The 21,950-nt window shown below is 43.3% G+C and overlaps 1 protein-coding gene across 1 annotated transcript in view; it reads left to right on the plus strand.

Moving 5' to 3' along the window:
* LOC127440626 (uncharacterized) overlaps window positions 1-21,950 on the plus strand; it is a 248,609-nt gene that overhangs the window by 109,701 nt on the left and 116,958 nt on the right. The window contains exon 2 of the mRNA XM_051697339.1: window positions 430-2,187. Coding sequence (XP_051553299.1) covers window positions 685-2,187 — 1,503 coding nt within the window. The 5' untranslated portion in view covers window positions 430-684. The remainder of the gene's footprint in view (window positions 1-429; window positions 2,188-21,950) is intronic.

The raw sequence follows: 21,950 nt of genomic DNA on the forward strand, positions 1-21,950 counted from the left end.
CATGAGTTTTTTTGCATTAACATTTTTGCAGACACTTTTATCCAAAGCGACATTCAAGGTATACATTTGATCAGTTTTGAACACATCTTGCACCTCGCCATTGTTAGCATCGTAATCTACCAGTTTAGCTAAAGAAACGGTGTTTGTACCTATTGATGAGCAACAGAAATAGCCTTTATAGGACAGGTAACAATAGGGGGAAGAGGGGATTACACAATGAAACAATTTTTCCCACTATCTTTCTGACGATGTTTGTGTCATCTGAGAGTTTGAAAAACAAGCATCAGTCACTATGGCTCAGAAGTCCAAATTATGTTTCTGTTTGTGATTACTCTGTGTGTTCTGCTACCTTGCCGTGTCATTCCACTTTTAATTAACATACTGCAATAATTAAAGTTTTAACTTAATTATCTTTATCATTTCTCTTAGGGCATCCAACTCTCTGTGGGAAACTGAGTAAAACGTTTTGCCAGAACAAAAACACTGAAGCTCTGCAAGATAGAGAGAGATTCATAAAGTGAAAAAAGAGAGACGCATACTCTCCAGTGTTGGGTGACTGGTGTAATGGAGAAATAAGTGAGGGGAAACCAGAGTAAGAAGAGAAAAAAAGAATGAAGACAACTGCAAAGCGAATACTTCTTTTCATCAATTGTCATTTCAATTAATACATCAAAATTGGGCAACATGATTGACAGGAGGCTGCTCCTACTGGTGTCCCTCTGTCTTGTAGGTGGTGGGTGTGTCACTAAGATTGTTCGAAGGTGGGGAGATGGCTCTAATCATGCCCAGTTGCATGGAGGGAATGGAGCAACTGACCAATGGGACGCAAGTTTGGAAAGGAAGGGAAATATAGTTACAAGACTCAAAGAACTGATTGGTCCTGAGGAAGTTGAAGAGCAAATTATGGCTCACCAGAGCCATGGAGCTTCTCCTGTATTCAACAAAGAAAACTTTGCTGGGTTTAATGCCAAACCACCTCAAATAAATGAAGACTCTGAGGTACAAATAGCAGCTGACGATGCCAGAGACCTGTTAGAGTTTAGAGGGAACCGAAACAACACCAAGAAAAGTGATGTTTTCTCTAAAAATGGCAGAAATGACAAATGGATCCCAGTTCATCACAAGACGACATCTGTCATGCGATTCAACAGAACCAGATTCAGAATCCCCTCGAGATCCAAAGTGATTTCAAATTCTGCCATTCACACTACAGTGGGTACTAAGGTAGTCACTGCGAATTTGCCTTTGAAATTAAACCTGACTGGAAGCTATGGAGTTTTAAAACTGATATCCAAAGACAACCTTGTGCGGATTGTGAATTCCCAGCTTCAGAGTGTGCCAGGTCTCAATATTCCAGGCAGGAAAAGGAAAAGTCACAGCAGGAAAAGGGATTTGATCAACATGGATCACAGCCAGATGGAGGCACTCAAAATGAAAAAACAAGACAGGCCAGGTACTCTTGAACTTTACAACTCTGATAACCAGACTGCAGAGCTATATTCAAGCTCTTTTACAAATGACAGTCTAAATCCAGATCAGACTGTTCGCACACTTTGGAAACCATTTAGTGGATTCAATGTGGATGTTGTCGAGGGGGACAGAAAAATGGACCGGGCACCAGGCACTGCTTCATGGAAGTACAAACACTTCACGACTCACATAGCATCAACTCCCCAAAGTGAGGTCATGCCCAGCACAGGGACGAATCCCTTCACTGGTCAGAGTGACACCCCTACATCGTTGCATATGGGCATATCACACCCACCTTCTCAAATGGACTTGGGACATAGATCTGATGTCACTTTCAGCTCAGTGACTGAAAGAACTCTTGATGTTAAAGGGAAATCAGATCAGAACATTCACATGCCAGGACTGGATTTCGGTATCACTCAGAATCCATTGATGAAAATTTCAGAACCCATGAACAGCAGTCATATCCTAAAACTTCCCCCAAATCCAGAATGGAGAGGAAAGGAAGCAGAGGGCAGTGAAGAGATGACTGTGGACTCCCATCCTGGAAGAGATGGGCAGGGTCTTGTGTTTCAGGAAATGGATGAGGATGAAGATGAGGAGCAGAGCCAACAGAAAGGGGAAATCTCTCGATCTAGAAGAAGACGAAGCTGGATCTGGAACCAGTTCTTTGTCATTGAGGAATACGCTGGGCCAGAACCAGTGCTAATTGGAAGGGTAAGAACAAAGTCTGTTTCCCTTAATACATAACTCAATAGAGCGCAACAGTTTATTGCAAAACATTCAGAGATATACTGTACATATATTGTATATCAGTAGCCTGAGTGAGACCCACTTGATTACGTCATTGTTTGCTGGGATTCTGTGATTGGTGGGTCTTTCTCTTCAGGATCATGGATAGTGTAGTACTTTACAAGGAATTCTGCTATAAAACAGGATTTTTTAAAAGTGAAGTTCAAATAATGTGGACTGATGGCATCAACAGAAGCATATACGATTGATACCATTGATTAACATCCTCGGAGCTAGATCTGTCTTTAAAGGTTTATTAGTATTCTTTAAAAATCAATTCCCCTTTGAAAAAACAATGAGATTTTTACTTCCGGAACCAGACTGTTACACTGGGTTGTCTTTTCTCCCAGTTTCTTTCACAAAAGTGCATTTCTATTGGTTGCCATCAACTTTTAATAGACATTGATTTCCTATATATCTAAATTACTAGCTTTCCTAACCAAATAATGAGCTGCAATGAATCAATTTGGCACGGTAACATCAGAGATCACCAACCAATATGACAAATTGAAAAACCAATATGCAAATTGAAAAAAAAAGCACACTTCCTAGCCCACAGTGTGACCAAAACAAATCTCCAATGGAGCACTGTGCCTGAATGTTTATCACACCACTGATCTTAATGGCATTAGTAACATTATCACAGTCTCTTTTTTCTTATTGTCTTTGCCAATTTGATTCCTGGGGAAGCCGAGCTCAGCAGGTCACAGAATAATGTTTCAATCAGTCTCTTAATCAGCCACTGATTCCACTCTGTTAAAGCTACAGTATGTGTCGTGATGAACAATTGGTCTTCTCATCAGAAACTCAAGAGCCTAGTAGTGGGGCATGGAAACGATGAACTGTAGTTACCTGCCCTTGCTTCTATGAGTCATATGCAGTGATTGTCCCTGTCTGGAGGGTCACTGTGCTGAACTCCCCATCACTTACAGTACCAGTCAAATGTTTAAATAAAACATACCTTCTTATTCTTAACTAATTTTTAACTTGTCATCAACACTATGAAAAGGAATCATAAGGAATTTAACGATTCCGGTTCAGATTCTGATTCCTCTTAATGCTTACAGTAACGATTCTTTTAGTTGTTTGAGGAAGAAATATAAAAAAAATAAATTATATATATTTATACCACGGGTCTGTTGAATGCTTGATTCTGATTGGTTCATGGACGTTCTAAGGTGTGCAATTATTTTTCAAGGAAATGCACGGCTATGAAGTAGTTCCAGGTCTTGACCGCATAACGGTTCCATATCACTTCGCCAATTATTTCAGTTATTTCAAAGAGCCCTACAGGCTACCACAGCAAAATAACAAATTAAAAAAAAGACATTGGTTAAAGTAAATTGGTTAAGAACGTCAAAAGAATTTCTAAAATATCCTACATTTATTTAAATTTCGGTTAAAAAGAGCCCTCGCGCTCCCTTGTCTCCCCCGCACTTACACACGCTCGCGCACACACACACACATATGCATGCTTGCGCACACACACTCACACTCACACTCACACACACACACACACACACAAATGCTCGCACTTGCACACACACACACACACAACCTTTTTAATCTAGTGCCAAAAAGCAGTGCATCCTCCGTTGCTAGTTCTTAAGTGACATTTTCGAATTAGCAATAAAGGCTTGAGCTGTATCAAAGCTAGATACACTTGATCAATACAACAGTTTCAATATTATCTGAAATATCTGTGGGAAACCCCTCTCACACACACACTCCCACACTTGTGGACACACAGACGTTACGCACACACTTAAGGCCCGAACATACTCGTGAGAGAAAAACAGTCGTCATGTCAGCGCACTTCTGCATCTCAGTGGGGATGAAAAAAAGTTAAAAGGTTTATCATCTTGGTGATTTTGAAGTGATGTTACTTCTGACGAGAGCTGCAACAAAAAAGGTAATCCCATCTTTCGATCCCTCAAATAAAAACTCACACACTAACTCACACACGCACAAACGCACTACCTTGTTACTCCAGTAAGTGCTCCAGTAAAGCAGCGCAATCCTCCGTTGCTAGTTCTAATGTGACGTTTTCGAATTAGCAACGAAGGCTCGGACTGTATTAAAGGAAGACGCTGAATCTGTGGTGAAAGATAAGTAGTTCCACTCATAAGAGTGTTTTAGGGACGAAAACCAGAAAATATCTTGAAATAAAACCCTGAACAATGTCTTAAGGTGTAGTAACCATGGTATAAGCGTAATAATTGACGATGGACCGTTGAATTGTTTAAAAATAATGCACACCCAAGGTGGTAATGCGCTACCATTACACCTTGGGTGTGCATTATTTTTTAAACAATTCTATGGTCCGTCATCAAATATTCCTTACACACACACACACACACACACACACACACACACACACACACACACACACATATATATATATATATTTATATATACTGTCTATACCAAAATAATGAAAAATGTGTGTTTACACAGACTTTTTTTATTTAAAATATTTTATTAATTCATTTGAGAATTTTTATAAAATACCACTAATTACAGAAAAACTTATAATGGAGGCTTTGTCTTTAATTACACAATATCATAACAACATCCATCCAGTAATTACTCTGATTTAACTCCCACAAGTTTTACACATATAACACAGTAACTGTTCTTCGTTAATGTAGAGTTAGACAAAATGAATGACTTGCGGTTCAGTAAGTTTTCCATTTACTAAAAAGAACCAGCTCTTAAGAGTCATTTGTTCAGTAGGTAGCGCTATATATTTTGCACTGTAGATTCTAAAGAACCAGCTAATAAGAGTCAATAGTTTAGGAACTGGACTACACTGGACACGCTGTATGTTCTGTGCTGTAGATTAAAAAGAATGGCTTATAAGAGTAAGTTGTTTGGATATCAAACTACACTGGGAGCACTGTAGATTTGCTGTAGATTCAAAAGAATGGCTCATCATAAGAGTCATTCATTTGTGAATCAGACTACACTAGTCACGCTGTATGTTTCACATTGCTACTTGAGTAGCGGTGTTGCAGTGCTGCTGACCAGTGCAGCAGGAACCACTGTCAGAGTATTTTATTATGTTGTTCTGTCCGCATCGGTGGAAGAATGCACGTTCTAGGACCGTTAAGTGAACCAAAAGTCATGAAACTCATTTGATTCCAGTAGTTTTTATAAAATGGAACTGGTTCTGAATAAGAACAGGTTCTCTGTTCCCAACCCTAGAAAAAACACAAACGCAAGTATGGGAATCATGTAGTGACCAACAAATAAAAATTACAGTGACTTAAATCACACTTAAAATTGTACAAATGTCATTGCAATAGATAGCAAAATATCAAATCAAGTGGCATTTATTTTAAAGTAAGAAAGCTCAAGCACACTTTTCAAGCTAAACCTTTAACAAAAAGATGTTTGGTAGTTTAAATAATAAAAGAATAAATAAACTGCTCTAAATCAAAAGTGTTTGGACTGACTTAACATCCACTACTGTAAAAATCTGGTGTCAAGGTGAAAAAAATGGCTCAGGAAAGTGAAGTTAGTTTTGAGAATAGGTTTAGCAGTCATTTGTTTGCAAATGCCTCTTGGTTTAATATTTTATCAAATACAATGAAAGATATTTAAGTGTGGCTTAAGTGTCCAAATACTTTTTGGGGCCACTGTATCTTATATTTTAACTTCTTCAAAGTAGCCACCTTTGCTTAGATTACAACTCAAGTTAGTCAGACAGTCGACTAGAATGTAGAAAGGGATGCACTGAGTCTGTACACACACCAAAGTCTCAATAAACAGCAGACAGCAGTTAATAACAGCAGTTATTAACATAACGGACATTACAGGTGCCACCTTGAATACTGTACTTCTTAAATGGTATCGAACAGAGGCTGTACTAGGATGTGATCTTTGGAAGTCATTTAGGTCTTTAGGGTGGGCAACTGTTTATCGCTTTGTTGGACAGGAGGTGCTCATCCTTGATCATTTTGCTTGGGTTGGTTACCTTTGATCATGTTTCAGCATTGGTCCTATGGGCATCCCATGGGTGGGTAGTGCCCCCCTAGACCCCCCCACCCCCCTCAGACCTGGCCAAGGTATTAAAGGGAAAGTTCACCCAAAAATGGAAATTCTCTAATTGTTTACTCAGCCTCATGCCATCCCAGAAGTGTATGACTTTATTTCTTCTGCAAAACACAAACAGATATTTTTAAAAGAATATTTCATTTCTGTTGGTCCTTACAATGCAAATGAATGGTGACCAGAACTTTGAAGGTCCAAAAGAAACACAAAGGCAGCATATAAGTAATCCATAAGACTCCAATGGTTATATCAATGTCTTCTGAAGAGATATGATAGGTGTGGCTGAGAAACAGATAAATATTTAAGTCAATTTTTACTGAAAATCTACACTTTCACTTCCACATTCTGGTGTGGAAGTGACTTTCACTTTTATATCCAGCCACCTACTGGTTGGGGCTGGTCAAAGGTGGAGATCGATAGTAAAAAAGGACTTAAATATTGATCTGTTTCTCACCCACAGCTATTATATCACTTCAGATGATATGGATATAACCACTGGAGTTGTACTTTTATGCTGCCTTTATGTCCTTGGACCTTTTGGAGTTCTGGTCACCATTCACTTGCATTGTGACGACCAACAGAGCTGAGATATTCTTCTATAAATCTTTATTTGTGTTCTGCAGAAGACAGAAAGTAAAACACATCTGGGATGGCATGAGTTTGAGAAAATGATGAGAGAATTTTCATTTTTGGTTGAACTTACCTTTAAAGATTAATTATTTTTATTAAATAAAATTAATGCATAGGCACAACGTTTATCTTTTATTCTACAAACTAATTTCTTTAAGGTCTTTAAAGACTACTTCTAAGGTCTGTAAGATCATGAGAAACAAACATTCAGTTAGGTGTGTCCAAACTTTTGACTGGTATTGCAGATCAATAGTTGTTTTATAGTCTTCTCAATCTCTCTCTTTCTTTTCTCTGAGCTGCAGTTGAGTGGCTGGGGAAAGCAGTGAGTTAATACATTGAGTAAATGAATGATGATGATACTTTGTGTTTGCCCAAGGCAGTCAGACAGCACTGTGGGATAGAGAAGAAAAAAAATCCCTCTTGCGTACTCTTCAGGGACTGTCTTCCTGTCTGCGAGTTTGCTCCTCCAGCATTTAATGAAACCCCTGTGCTGTTAATACCCAGCTCCATAGCCAGACTCATCCACTCAATAGCTTTAGACACATTTGATCACTACGTTTCAAATGAGATGGCTGTTTAGAGTGGCTAAGAAGACAAGCACTGATCTTCATTAGGAGCATGTGGACAGCAAAAAACAAAAAAACAAACAAGAGAGAGAGAACGCGGGCGAGAGAAGGACTGGTATTCATGAAGATAAGGATGCCTTAGGTGCTGTTGTCCATTGCTACAGATGGACAGTCCCGTATGCCATTAGATGCAATATGGTGTGTTTAACAGGTGGCTGAACACTGTGGGGGAATGAATTAAGAATAGGAATGAATTGCGGCCAAAATACTGTGCACGAAAGTGCCGCTACAGTTTAGTGAATCGTCCCCGAGCATTCTTCATGGTATTTCTACTGAGACTGACCCGGTTCAGAGTCTGAGCGTGTGTTATGCATGTGTGTATGTACACACCTAATGCTCTTATACATCCTAATGCTTTTATGGATGTTTAAATAGCTGCTTCGACCCTGTGCCGAGCTTGCTGCGTGGCTGCCTGAAGATCAATAGGGACGTGTTTTCTGTGCCTTATAACTGAGATGATTATGATTTAATAAAGGGCTGAAGTGAACTTTATAGCCTAGCAGCAAACTTGCCAAACACCACAGTATATTCAATCTAGAGCATGAAGCTAATCACAGACTCTGCATTTGGATTTCTGAGCTGGTACATGCTCATAATAGGGTCTATAAATACTACACTGGCTGATGTCCCAATATCCAGGATTTTAGTGTGTTTTATGGTAGGTAGCATCAATTATAGGCCTATGTAATTATCATTACGTTAGATCATAATCAAATTGGAGGGTTGGCATTACAAGCATCCACATGTTCTGCATTACATTTTTATCAAAGGACTAATTTCCAACTAGAGTGAGCATATGCAGGGAGTTTATGATATCTATGATATTTATGATACTGGTCTCGTCATAAATTCCATATTTCCATCTAAATGTAGGAGCAAAAATGAGCAAATCTTTTGCATTTGAAAGCAATGCAAGGGTTTGACCACTGGGAAAAAAGATTTTCACTGTACTGTATGTACAAACTCATCACAGCGGTATGGTGGTCTTATAAAACGGTTTCTAACAGACATCATGTGGATTCACAAACCCCAAAGTTTCGTGATTGTGTTTTGGTTCTCTTGAGTATAATTTGAAACAATAATTTAAGTGCTTGCAAACACCATAATTCCACTGTGTTTTCTGTTTGTGGTGAAGCTGTTTTGAGGTTTAAGTCTCTGATTATCTATTTAAATGTTTTAACCCTTTCCCTTAGTTTTGATTGATTGGGTTTGATGTTTGTTTTCAAATCCCATTTGCAATTCCACAGACTTGTTTTGCAGGGACATGCATTTCTCTATTTTATATGGCATGAGATTGGGAATATTGATATTAACAGTAAGTGTAAGTCTACATAGAGCTAGTATAACTTCACGAGCAGTTGTCATGTTGAAATGTATTTCCTCAGCTGTATCAACTAATGAGACCCAGACAGGGAGATACAAATAAGAGACAGCAATTAGTCCTAAATAATCATTTGCTTTAGAACACAGTCCCATCACCATCAATGGAGCACCAGTGGAGAGAGTCAGCAGCTTCAAGTTCCTGGGTGTCCACATCACTAAGGAACTCACATGGTCCATCCACACTGAAGTCGTTGTGAAGAAGGCTCATCAGCGCCTCTTCTTCCTGAGACGGCTGAGGAAGTTTGGAATGAACCACCACATCCTCACACGGTTCTACACCTGCACTGTGGAGAGCATCCTGACTGGCTGTATCTCCGCCTGGTACGGCAATAGCACCGCCCACAACCGCAAAGCACTGCAAAGGGTGGTGCGAACTGCCAGACACATCATCGGAGGTGAGCTTCCCTCCCTCCAGGAAATATATACAAGGCGGTGTGTGAAAAAAGCTCGGAGGATCATCAGAGACTCCAGCCACCCGAGCCATGGGCTGTTCTCACTGCTACCATTAGGTAGGCGGTACCGCAGCATCAGGACCCGCACCAGCCGACTCCATGATAGCTTCTTCCCCCAATCAATCAGACTTTTGAACTCTTGATCTCCCACGATCAAAATACATCAGCACTGCACTTTATTACCCTTACTCTTATATCTCACACCGGACTGTCATAAATTATATTATTATTATTATATTATGTTCTCTCTTAACAACTGACTATCAACCAACAGCCTGAATGTCAATACAGTACAATACTGTACATTCTATATATATATACTTTTTTATATATATATATATATATTTTTTTTATTGAATAATGTGTATCTATATAGTGCGTATTGTATACTGTACAGTGTATGTTGTTATTTGTATACTGTTGAGTGTAATTATGTGTATAACAGATGTTTAAATTGTGTTGTGTTAATCTGATGTTATTGTAAATTGGTATATGTCTCATCACTGTCACGACTGCTATGTTGATCGGAACTGCACCCAAGAATTTCACACACCACTGCACTTGTGTATATGGCTGTGTGACAATAAAGTGATTTGTTTTGATTTGATTTGATTTGATTTGATTTCATGTTGAAATGTATTTCCTCAGCTGTATCAACTAATGAGACCCAGACAGGGAGATACAAATAAGAGACAGCAATTAGTCCTAAATAATCATTTGCTTACTAACAAATTATGTTTTTGATCTCTCATAGTACCACCGAAATCTCCTTTTAGACCAAAACTAACAGTTGAGAAGATTCTCCAAAATGGAGTTAATTAACAGAGGTTCGGGTGGAGCATGTTAATTTTAATCTGACAAATCACGGCCCGCGAGTAGGAGTATATAAGCCGCTGCTTAACTGCTTCCTGTGACAATTCTCCTGACATTTGGCCCCACCCTCAAGTCACCAAGATGTCCGAACTGGAGCTCTTTCATTCTGACGAGGAATTCTTCAACTCCCTCTTCCATACTCCATCACAGCCATCTGATCCCAGCAAAGACACTCCTCTGTCCAATGCTGTCACCGATCCAGATGCTCCAAGCCGAGGACGCAGAGCTTCTCGCTCAGCAAATCATACACTAAGATGCAGGAATCAACCCTCTCCTCTGCCATCCAGATCATCCAGATCTTCACCTCCTGCTGCCCGCCTAACTATGCTGGACATTTCAAAATGGAACATGAACGGACTTCGTCACGCTTTAGCCGCTTCCAAAATCCACTTTTCACACAGGCTAAGGAAAATCCAACTCCATGACTTGTATTACTCTTCCCAACATGACATGAAAAACCCCTGGAATCACTAAAGACCAAGCTATACCTTCTACCCGTTCCTCTAAACCCACTACTTCAGTTCACAAACACCCCAACCGCTCCCAACCCTCTGGTCTTCCAGGAACAGGCCACATCTCCCTCACCAAACTGCCATCCTGTAAAAGGCCTTCAGCCAGTGAGGTGTCCGCGCTTGGCCAAAAGCCTAGCAAGCCACCATCTCTCCTTTGTCTCTCATTCCAGCACCCACTTACTGTGCACCCAACCACTGGGCACCCGACGCAGGAGCCTTTCCACTGCCACCGCTCGGCATATCCCCGACCTCAGAGGCCCCAAATCCCTCTCCTCAACCAGCCTTCCCCAGCTCTTTCCCTCTGTCTTACCCCTGGGCTTCTGAAGTCGAATCGAGCGTGAGGCCGCCTCCGCTAATGACATTAGCTCCAGCCCAATGTTTACCTTTTACAGCCCGTACCCCCTCACTTATCCTGCTTTCAGAGCTGCCCCAGGTGTGAGAATGCTTAGATCATCAGATCACCAAACCAAATTATGTCCTCTCATAAATTCCAACTTTCCAACCCAGTCAGTCCAAAAACCTGATAACTCTACCAGCTACATCCCATGCCCCTCCAATGATACCCCTCTCGATCAATCAGATATCGATTCCAGGGGAAGCGTAGTCAGAATTTCACCCGGCAGACAAGTTGCAATAACTTAAACAGGTTTGGTTGCCCTAGGCAACGCAGTTGTTTCTTACACATCTGTGCTTATTGCGACAGAGCGCTTGCCCGCCCTACCTGCCCTGTTTTGAAACCTTTCAAAAATACAAATCTTAGAAAATATCTCAGTACTCCTGTCAAGGAACTGGCGAATTATCCCGACACTCAATTTACAAATTACCTCCTAAATGGCCTAAAATGTGGCTTCAACCCCAGGCTAGAAAGCTTACCCTCTACTAGCGTTATTTGCAATAATTTGCAATCTGCGCTGGCTGAACCCGAGTGGTAGACGATCTAATCAATAAAGAGCTAAAGTCAGGTTTCATGATCGTCCCCTTCGAAGCCCCCGTTTCAAAACCTTCCGCATCAGCCCTATTGAGATAACAACTAGAAAATTCTCAGGCAAAATACACATCATCATCGATCTTTCGGCCCTGCATGAATCCCAATACCCAAGTATTAACAGCCTGATTCCTCTCGAAGAATTCTCTCTCCACTACCACAGCATCAACCAAACTATCCAAATGATAAAAAAATGTCAGCAATGGAGACTGGCTAGCCAATGTCGATATCATATCAGTGTTTAAAATAATGCCTATCCACCCTTATTTCTGGCATCTCTTCGGAGTTCGCTGGCGCGTGAAATATTATTTTGCCGTCCGCCTAACTTCGGCTGCAAAAGCAGCCCTAAGATATTTTACTTACTGTCTGAAGCCATCTGCTGGATCTTGTCAAATAACCACTCTGTTCCCCACCTCATTCATCTACTGGATGATTTCCTCTTCATCTCACCCCCCGATGCTCCCCCCGCTGCTCACCTCCGTACTGTGTCAGAAACTTTTAGCTGATTCCAATTTCCCAGGAGAAAACAGCTGGCCCCTCCTCATCTATCAAGTTCCTAGGTATCATTCTCGATAAAGATGTCTTCCAAACATCCCTGCCAAAAGAGAAAATCTACAGGATAATCATGATTATGCCCAACCATCTAACAAAAGTGCTCTAAACGCAAGCTCCTCTTCCTCCTTGGGCATCTCAATTTCACCATGCGCATCATTCCACAAGGCCACCCCTTTATCTCGCACCTCCTCTTCCTCACTTCATCCGTCGTTGCACTAAAAGACACAATAACCCTAAACCCATACTGCCGTGCCGACCTCCATCTCTGGTTAACATTCCTAAAACAATGGAACAGGCTTACCTTTTTTATGAGGACTGCCTCTCATTCCCTGAAGACATCCAACTTTTCACTGACTCCGCTCCATCTTTCGGCTTCGGGGGATTCTATCAAGATCGCTGTTTCGCTTCCATCTGGCCCCCAGAGCTCACCAGCCTCCCTTCATCAGCAGCTTCCTCAGCCCTTTACGAATTATACCTGTGGTCGCAGCCTTTCTGTGGGGAAACAAAAAGCTCAAAAAGCTCAAAAAGCATCGTAGTCCATTGCGATAATAAATCTATAGTCCATTGCATCAACAAGGGCCGTTCCCACGTCTCAACATCATGCAGTTTCTAAGACGTCTAATTTGGATTTCAGCCTGTAACCAGTTCATCATTTCTGCTAGACACATACCGGAATCAAAGAGCCAAATCACTGACTCACTTTCTCACTTTTCCTTTCAGAAATTCAGAGCATTAGCTCCAGAGGCGGACTCGACTCCGATCCCGTTACATCCCTGTTTGGGGATGAAATTCCTATAGACCATCCCCTCAAACAATTTCTCACTGCATCACTTCACCGAGAACTCTCCAAACCTAGTGGACAGCCTGGAAATGCTTCAAATAATTCCACCAAACCTATAATTTGCAGTTCCTAAATTTCTCTCTAATATGCATTTCATAATTTATTTAATTCCTAAACCAATTCAAAAGCATTCATCCAGGTACCATTAAAAGCTATCTGAGCGGCGTCAGATATTTTTCCATAAATTAATAAAAGTCCGCCACAGCAATCAATAACCCCCAAATTGCTCTGATCATCAAAGAAAAAAAAAAAATCCCAACCTGTGCGCCCAGACACCAGAATGCCTCTAACCATCGATATCTTAACAAAATGCTTAACCACCACCCTCCGCCTTGGTTACCATTCTATAAACGCAGCCCACACACTTGACACTGTGTTTATCCTAGCCTTTTTCATCTTTCTGTGTTGCTCAGAAATCACTGTCAATACACAATTCAATCCCAACATCCATCCCACCTTCTCAGACCTGCAAATCATAGACAACGAAACAATCAGAATCTTCATTAAACAAAGCAAAACAGATCAAGTTAAAAAGGGGCATTCGATTTACATTTTCAACAAGCCCACCCCCATCCAAATTTACCAATCTCTCACATCATTTCTCACTTACAGATATTCCCACATTAAGTCCCCTCTTGATCCACTATTCACCGATGATAACCACGCAGCTTCAAGATTCTGGTTCCAAAAGCACCTTAAATCAGTCCACCTCCAATCTGGCATCCCGGCCAAATTTTATTCCAGTCATTCTTTCTGTATTGGTGCAGCAACCACAGCTGCTCAAAAAGGTTTATCAGAACAACAAATTCAATCTCTCGGTCGTTGGTCCTCAGACGCATATCACAGCTACATCAGATCTAATCTTTTCCACATCAGAAAAGCTCATCAATCACTAATCAGCTAATCCCCTTATCAGTACCACCTGCCTCTATCACTCATGTCACCACCTGCCACCATTTTGCTACATCCCTACATGCAGATATGTGTGTGCATGTGTGTGCATGTGCGTTTATGTGTATGCATGTATGTGTGCGTGCACATACATATATATAAACCAGGGTTCTCCCATTTGAATGCGGCATTGAGCCCACCCAAATTCACACATTTAGCGGGCTCCCCCTTTCGAAGCGTTGAGTGGGCTTTTCCGTTCAGATGCAGAGTGGACCCGCATTCGGATGCATGCTGGGCTTACCCATTCGAATGCTATGAGCTAAATTACTCTCTCTTTAGAGCAGTCTCCTGTTCGAATTGCTGTGTGATACCTCCCTTTTGAACGCAGCACAAGCCAATACTCGTTTTCACCTCCTCCGTTCGAATGCTTGCTGGGCTTACCCATTCGAATGCCGTGAGCTAAACCTCTCTCTCTTTAGAGCAGTCTCCCGTTCAAATTGTAGTGTGAGCCCTCCCTTTTGAATGCAGCATGAGCCAACTCTCGTTCTCACCTTCCCCGTTCGAATACATGCTGGGTTTACCCGTTCGAATGCCATGAGCTAAACCTCTCTCTCTTTAGAGCAGTCTTCCATTCGAATCGCAGTGTAAGCCCTTTCGAACGCAGCGCGAGCCAACTCTCATTCCCTATCTGTCACTCACTCGACGTTGTGTCAATGTAGTGACACTAGGGGTCACTCTTGGAAGCCCGAGACACCTCTGGTCTTTGATAAAAGGCCAATGAAAATTGGCGAGTGGTATTTCCATGCCACTTCCCCGACATACGGATATAAAAGGAGCTGGTATGCAACCACTCATTCAGATATTCTTTTCGGAGCCGAATGGTCATGCTCACTGAGCTGAATTCTCATGACTGTTCATTCACCTCTGCTGGATCTGACGGCGCATTTCAGCGGCTTCTCCCTCCTCTGCACTGGTGCACTGCAGAGAATGCCCCTGGGCGCTTCGGCAGAAAAAAGAGAGTATATTTTCCTGAAAGAGTATATTTCTCTAAAAGAGCGGCACACACGGAACGTCTTTATAAAGACGCGTCTTTTTAAAGATGTCTTTCCGATTGTGTGTTATTCCTGGTTGCAGTCATTACCTCTCAACTTCAGACGGTCACGATCACTGTCTTTTGTGTCTGGGCGCGACCCACACGGAGGCAGCGTTCGTGGATGGTTCATGTTCTCACTGCGAGAACATGACCATGGCAACGTTGCGGTTGCGGCTTGCTTTCATGAGAAAGCAAGCCACCCCAGCGGCTCCCCGCCTCTGTCCTTCTACCTACGGGTTTGAGGCCAGCGCGGCTAGCACTGGGGGCGATTTGGGGACCCCAATGGGACCGCCTCCACTGGGTATCCCCCGCGGACCTCCCATTCCCTAGCATGCTCATCTGCCCCGATCAGACTTCCGGATGAGTCCACCGGCTCGTCTCATGGCGAGTTCGACCTCTTGTTCAGAGCCCGTGAAGCTGATGAGCTCTCGAGCGCAGCGTCGGAGAGCGGGCTTGTCCAGTCAGATGCAGAAGCCTCAGCTGGGCTCCCCCCTTTGGGGACGATTGCCCAGTCACAGGCTGATTATAGAGGACGGACATGCTTTCCCAGGTGGCCGCGAGCGTCGGGCTAGAGTGGAACCCTCCACTCTCCCCTGAACCCTTGCGGCTCGATGAGTGGTTCCTGGGCTCGCAGTGCTGCTCAAAGCAGCCGCGCCCCGCTCCTGTGCCTTTCTTCCCAGAAGTGCACGAGGAGCTGACAAATGGGAGGCACATTTTACTGCCCGGTCCCGATTTCACAGTTCCCCCGCCCACACTACCCTCGATGGCGGGGCGGCCAGGGGCTATACGACGATTCCCCCAGTGGATAAAGCGCTCGCGGTGCACCTATACCCGCAGAGCGCCACCACCTGGCGCAGACGCCAAAAGCTCCCATCCAAGCCCTGTAGGTTCACATCGTCCCCGATGTCTCCACGGGTTGCGAGGACAGGCCTCTTCCTCCCCCGTCCCAGGCTGTTCCGGGGGGTGGTCACAAGGAGCCAGGTAAGTGCTTCGATGTCCCTAGACTCAGCAAGGCCACGACAGGGTGTGGCACCTCGAGCTCCGCCGTGAGGCCCCACCTGCCGGTATGTCCGATGACGTTGTCCCTTTGGTCCCCCTCGTGCGGAACTTGGATGCGTGGCTTGCGCTTTCCAATCCGTTGCGATGGCTGGTCCGGACCGTCCGACGCTACATGATTCATTCCGCCAGGCATCCACCCAGGTTCAGCGATATCCACTTCACCTTGGTGAAGGACGAAAATGCTGCTACCTTGCGCAGAGAGATCGCCGCCCTCCTACGGAAGGGTGCGATAGAACCTGTTCCTCCGGCCTACTTCATCGTACCGAAAAAAGGCGGTGGGTTGCCGCCAATCTTGGACCTGCGAGTACTGAACCGGGCTTTACACAGACTCCCGTTCAAGATGCTGACTCAAAAATGCATTCTGGCGAGCGTCCGGCATCAAGATTGGTTCGCAGTGGGAGACCTGAAGGACGCGTACTTTCACGTCTTGATTCTACCTCGACACAGACCCTTCCTGCGGTTTGCATTTGAGGGTCATGCGTATCAGTACAAAGTCCTCCCTTTCGGCCTTGTCCTTGTCCCCTCGCATCTTCACGAAGGTCGCAGAGGCAGCTCTTCCCCGTTAAGGGAAGTGGGCATTCACATTCTCAACTAACTCGACGATTGGCTAATCCTAGCTCATTCTCGGGACATGTTGTGTGCACACAGGGACTTGGTGCTCTCGCACCTCAGCCGATTAGGGCTTCAGGTCAACTGGGAAAAGAGCAAGCTCCTCGTGGTTCAGAGCATCTCTTTTCTCGGTTTGGAGTTGGCCTCATGAACGAGCACGCACAGTCGTGCTGACCTGTTTGAAGGCGTTCAAACAGAAAACAGCGGTTCTTGAAGACTCTTCTTGAAGACTGCCCTCCTAACTGCGCTCACTTCCATCAAGAGGGTAGGAGACCTGCAAGCGTTCTCTGTCAGCAAAACGTGCCTGGATTTCGGACTGGGCTACTCTTACGTGATCTTGAGACCCCGACCAGGCTATGTGCCCAAGGTTCCCACGACCCCTTTTGGGATCAGGTGGTGAACCTGCGAGCACTGCCCCAGGAGGAGGCAGACCCAGCCCTGTCATTGCTGTGTCCGGTGCGCGCTTTACACATCTATTTGGATCACATACAGAGCTTTAGGATCTCTGAGCAGCTCTTTGTCTGCTTTGGTGCACAGCGGAAAGGAAGCGCTGTCTCCAAGCAGAGGATCGCCCACTGGCTCATTGATGCCATAGCTATGGCATATCATGTCCAGGACGTGCCGCCCCCAGTAGGGCTATGAGCCCATTCTACCAGGGGTGTAGCGGCCTCCTGGGCCCTGGCCAGGGGTGCCTCTCTAACAGACATTTTCAGAGCAGTGGGCTGGGCAACACCCAGCATCTTTGCATGGTTCTACAACCTCCGGGTGGAACCGGTTTCGTCCCAGGTAGTGGCACGCAATACAAGCGGATAAGCCCGGGATAGCCAGCCAGGTGTATCGCTTGCACATAATGCCTTTCACCTCCTCTGAGTTGAAGACGTGCGCCATTAATTCCCAGTAGTGTTCACAAACTATGTTCCCTGGTTGACTTCCTTCGAGCCCTGTGGCAGTCGAGTTTTCGGAGAGACTCACTGCCGGCCCAGTACACATGCTAACTAAGAGCCCTGTTCTTGGGTAGGTGGTCCGCATGTGGCGGTTCCCTGTAAGGTAACCCCATGCAATGTATATCTTTCGCTAATTCGTTTCCCTGTTGGCAAACTGCATCTTCCTTGGGCAGAGCCCCCTCTGCCACAGTCTCCATGTTTGTAGTAACTCCTCCCCCGTTGGGTAGGATCAACCATGAGACTTCTCCACATGGTCGGCAAGACCATGTGATGTATTTTCCACTTAAATATCCGGGGGAGTGGCATGCAAATACCACTCGCCAATTTTCATTGGCCTTTTATCAAAGATCAGAGGTGTCTCGGGCTCCCAAGAGTGACCCCTAGTGTCCCCTAGTGTCACTACATTGATACAATGTCTCGTTCCCTCCATCAGGAAACGGAGGTTATGCAAGTAACTAGGATGTTTTCACCTTCCCCGTTCGAGTGCCGTGAGCCCATCCACTTCTATGACGAGTGATGGTCTCCGGTATGAATCGCAGTGTAGCCCCTCTCGACCAGCCATCGTACAAGAACACACCCTATGCATAAAGTGCTCCCTCTATATAGCTTATTGGCGGGGAAGAACACATTTTCAGTAGTATCCGCTAAGCCAATTTACCATATAGAATTGTTGCCAGCTTGCTGTCCTGTATATTTCCTGCCATTGTCATGGTACCGATTTTCTACCTTAATGACTTTTTTGGGGATAATCAGGACTTGAGTCGAGTCTCGAGCTCCGAGCCCTCCAGTATTCGGACAGCAAGCCAAACAAGTTTACCTCTTCTATACAAGATTACATTAACATACGAACAGTGGAGAATTATCAGGGCCAGCAAAGCCTTCTCTGCTGGCCTAACATGCCAAATTAATAAATATTTTTCATCCTTTCATTCTCAATCACCTTTTTTCCTATGTATTTTTAATCGCTTTCCACTCTTAATTAATCTACAAACAAATAGAGAAAAATGAAAACTTTATCCAGACAGAATTTATTCCTTGATGCTTACAAGCAAAGTGTGACAACTGTTTCACAAATCACATGCCCAAAGCAGTGCATGAGTTTGAGCTCCACCCCATCAGGCCTTCAGAATTTCCACAGAATCCCTCAACAGTGCAAATGAATCAGAATCAGAATCAGCTTTATTGCCAAGTATGCTTACACATACAAGGAATTTGTCTTGGTGACAGGAGCTTCCAGTGTACAACAATACAAAAACAGCAGCAATACATAAATAATAATAAAAAAATTATATTATACACATCCGTACAGACACACACATACATACATACACATGGGTAGTGCAAATCTAATACAATCTGTTATGTACAGTGCAAATACAAATCTTTTATGTACAGTGCAAATGCTTTTTGTTTTTTTTTCTCAGAGGAATGAAATGGCAGAAGAGGTTTTATGTGTTGGATAAATATAAGAAAGAATAAACTGTGTATTGCACATAGTTATTGCTCAATGAGGCAATTTAACTGTTCATGAGATGAGGGAAAAAACGGTTCCTGTGCCTAACAGTTCTGGTGCTCAGAGGTCTGAAGCCTCGGCCAGAAGGCAACAGTTCAAAAAGGTAGTGGGCAGGGTGAGTGGGGTCCAGAGTGATTTCTCCAGCCTTTTTCCTCACTCTGGAAGTGTAAAGTACTTGAAGGGGGTGCAGGGGGCTACCAATAATCCTCTTAGCTGTCCGAACTGTCCTTTGTAGTCTTCTGATGTCTGATTTCGTAGCTGAACCAAACCAGACAGTTATTGAAGTGCAGAGGACAGACTCAGTGACTACTGAGTAAAACTATATCAGCAGCGCCTATGGCAGGTTGAATTTCCTCAGCTAGCGAAGGAAATACAACGTCTGCTGGGCCTTTTTCACAATGGAGTCAATGTAGGTCTCCCACTTCAGGTCCTGTGAGATGGTAGTGCCCAGGAACCTGAATGACTCCACTGCTGCCACAGTGCTGTTAAGAATGGTGAGGGGGGTCAGTGTTGGGGTGTTCCTCCTAAAGTCCACAATGATCTCCACCGTTTTGAGCGTGTTCAGCTCAAGGTTGTTTTGACTGCACCAGACAGCCAGCTGTTCAACCTCCCTTCTGTATGCAGACTCATTGTCATCTCGGATGAGGCCGATGACAGTGGTGTCATCTGCAAACTTCAGGAGCTTGACAGAGGGGTCCTTGGCGATGCAGTCATTGGTGTAGAGGGAGAAGAGTAGTGGGGAGAGCACACATCCCTGGGGGGCACCAGTGCTGATTGTACAGGTGCTAGAAGTGAGTTTCCCCTGTCTCACAAGCTGCTGCCTGTCTGTCAGATAGCTGGTAATCCATTGACAGATAGACATGGGAACAGAGAGTTGGTGTAATTTATTCTGGAGTATAGCTGGGATGATGGTGTTGAAAGCTGAACTGAAGTCCACAAAAAGGATCCTTGCATATGTCCCAGGTCTGTCCAGATGTTACAGGATATGATGCAATCCTATGTTGACTGCATCATCCACAGACCTGTTTGCTCAATAAGCAAATAGATGATCTATTGAATGAGCAACTAAAGTCAGATTGTCAGATTCATCAGCCAATCAGAGTGATTTATTTGTTCTTGGTGGGTGTGATCTTTAGGATTTGTCCCAGTCGATGCCCTCGAGCTGGCCTTGAGTGACGCAATCACGCTTTAAGTGACGTAATTTGAAAGCGAAGAGCGTGAGATCTTGCTGTCATTGCTGCTATTTAAAATTTAAAAATTTAAAACACAAGATGTTCTTCATGACCGTGTGATTGCTTAATTTATTAAACAGGAAAGGAGGGCTGATTTTCACTTCAAGCAAATTGGTAAGTGCTTTTTGCAGTGTTATAGCAACATCAGGATTTTTCTAAGTGTAAATTAGGCTGCTTGAGCATTCAGTGTCGGATCAAGTTTTGAAAAGTAGTGCTGCGTTCCATTCAACTCGGAAAATTAGATTTTACAACTTCCTGCTAGGAAAAGTGCAATGGAATGCATCTTTAAGTCAGAATTACAACTTGTAAGCTCGTGCAGAAATTCTGAACTCCGATTTCGCCAAGATGCTTGGGCATGATGTCATACAAACATGTCGACACTCAGGGAGATATATACAAAGTAAGTGATAAACATTCACTTTATTAAGCTTGCTTAACAAATGCCTGCAGAAACAGGTGTATAAAACATAATCTCTTTTGATAATTGTACACCTGAAGCACAAATGCTAGCGCTGCAGCATTGTTTATCAGCTGGGTTGCTAGGAGACATCTCTAATGAGAGTCAAACTCCTGCTAAGCTAACGGGAGCATTGCAGTTTTGTTTCCTTAAACGTCATCTTCCGAATATCGGAGAATGGAATGCAGTTATGGAGATATCAAGTAAGCATATACCACATCCAACTTGAATGGAACGCAGCATAACCGTGTACCCTGATGAAACAAAATATATTGCAATTTATTGATTTAAATCGCAAATATTATTAGATAGATTTTCCCAGGTGTTATAGACCTCCTTGATAGATTAATATGAAAAATTATGATTTTTGAATGTCTGTTCGGGAGAGGTTCATTTCACAAAACAGTCATGCTGCAGTTAAAATTAGGCTTGCTTGAGCATTAAGTGTCGTTGCAAGTTCTGGCTTTCGTGCGTGGACATGTTTTTAAAATGTCAATTGGTATTATTAGTTAGCTGCGACATAATTTATGTCTTATTCATTGTGAAACTGTGATTTCTTAAAGGCATGAATCACACTGAATGCCTAGACTTTTAATGCACGGCCCACCACTGCATACGAACTACTGAAATGGAGTTCATTAACAGAGGTACGGGGGTGGGGTAATCAGGAGTTTGCTTTTTGTTTTGATATGGTTCTGCCCTGATTAAGATTTTTGAAATACACTGTAAAAACTTTTAGTGTAAGTTTAGAGTAAATTCCTGGCTACTAGCTGCATGACTGTAGACAACTATATACCGTGACCTCACATTGAACAGGTCCAGGAAATTACTGTAATGTAGCAGTGCTCTACAGAATCACAATTATCAAATGTATATTTTTTAACCTGCAATGTTTGTTAATTGTCACCACTGTTGAGTTTTGTATGCTGAGTGTTGACATCTGTGCATACCTGGTTGCCAACTCTACTAAACGTTTA

This window comes from Myxocyprinus asiaticus, chromosome 5 (genome assembly GCF_019703515.2).
Source record: "Myxocyprinus asiaticus isolate MX2 ecotype Aquarium Trade chromosome 5, UBuf_Myxa_2, whole genome shotgun sequence".
NCBI classification, from domain to species: Eukaryota; Metazoa; Chordata; class Actinopteri; order Cypriniformes; family Catostomidae; genus Myxocyprinus; species Myxocyprinus asiaticus.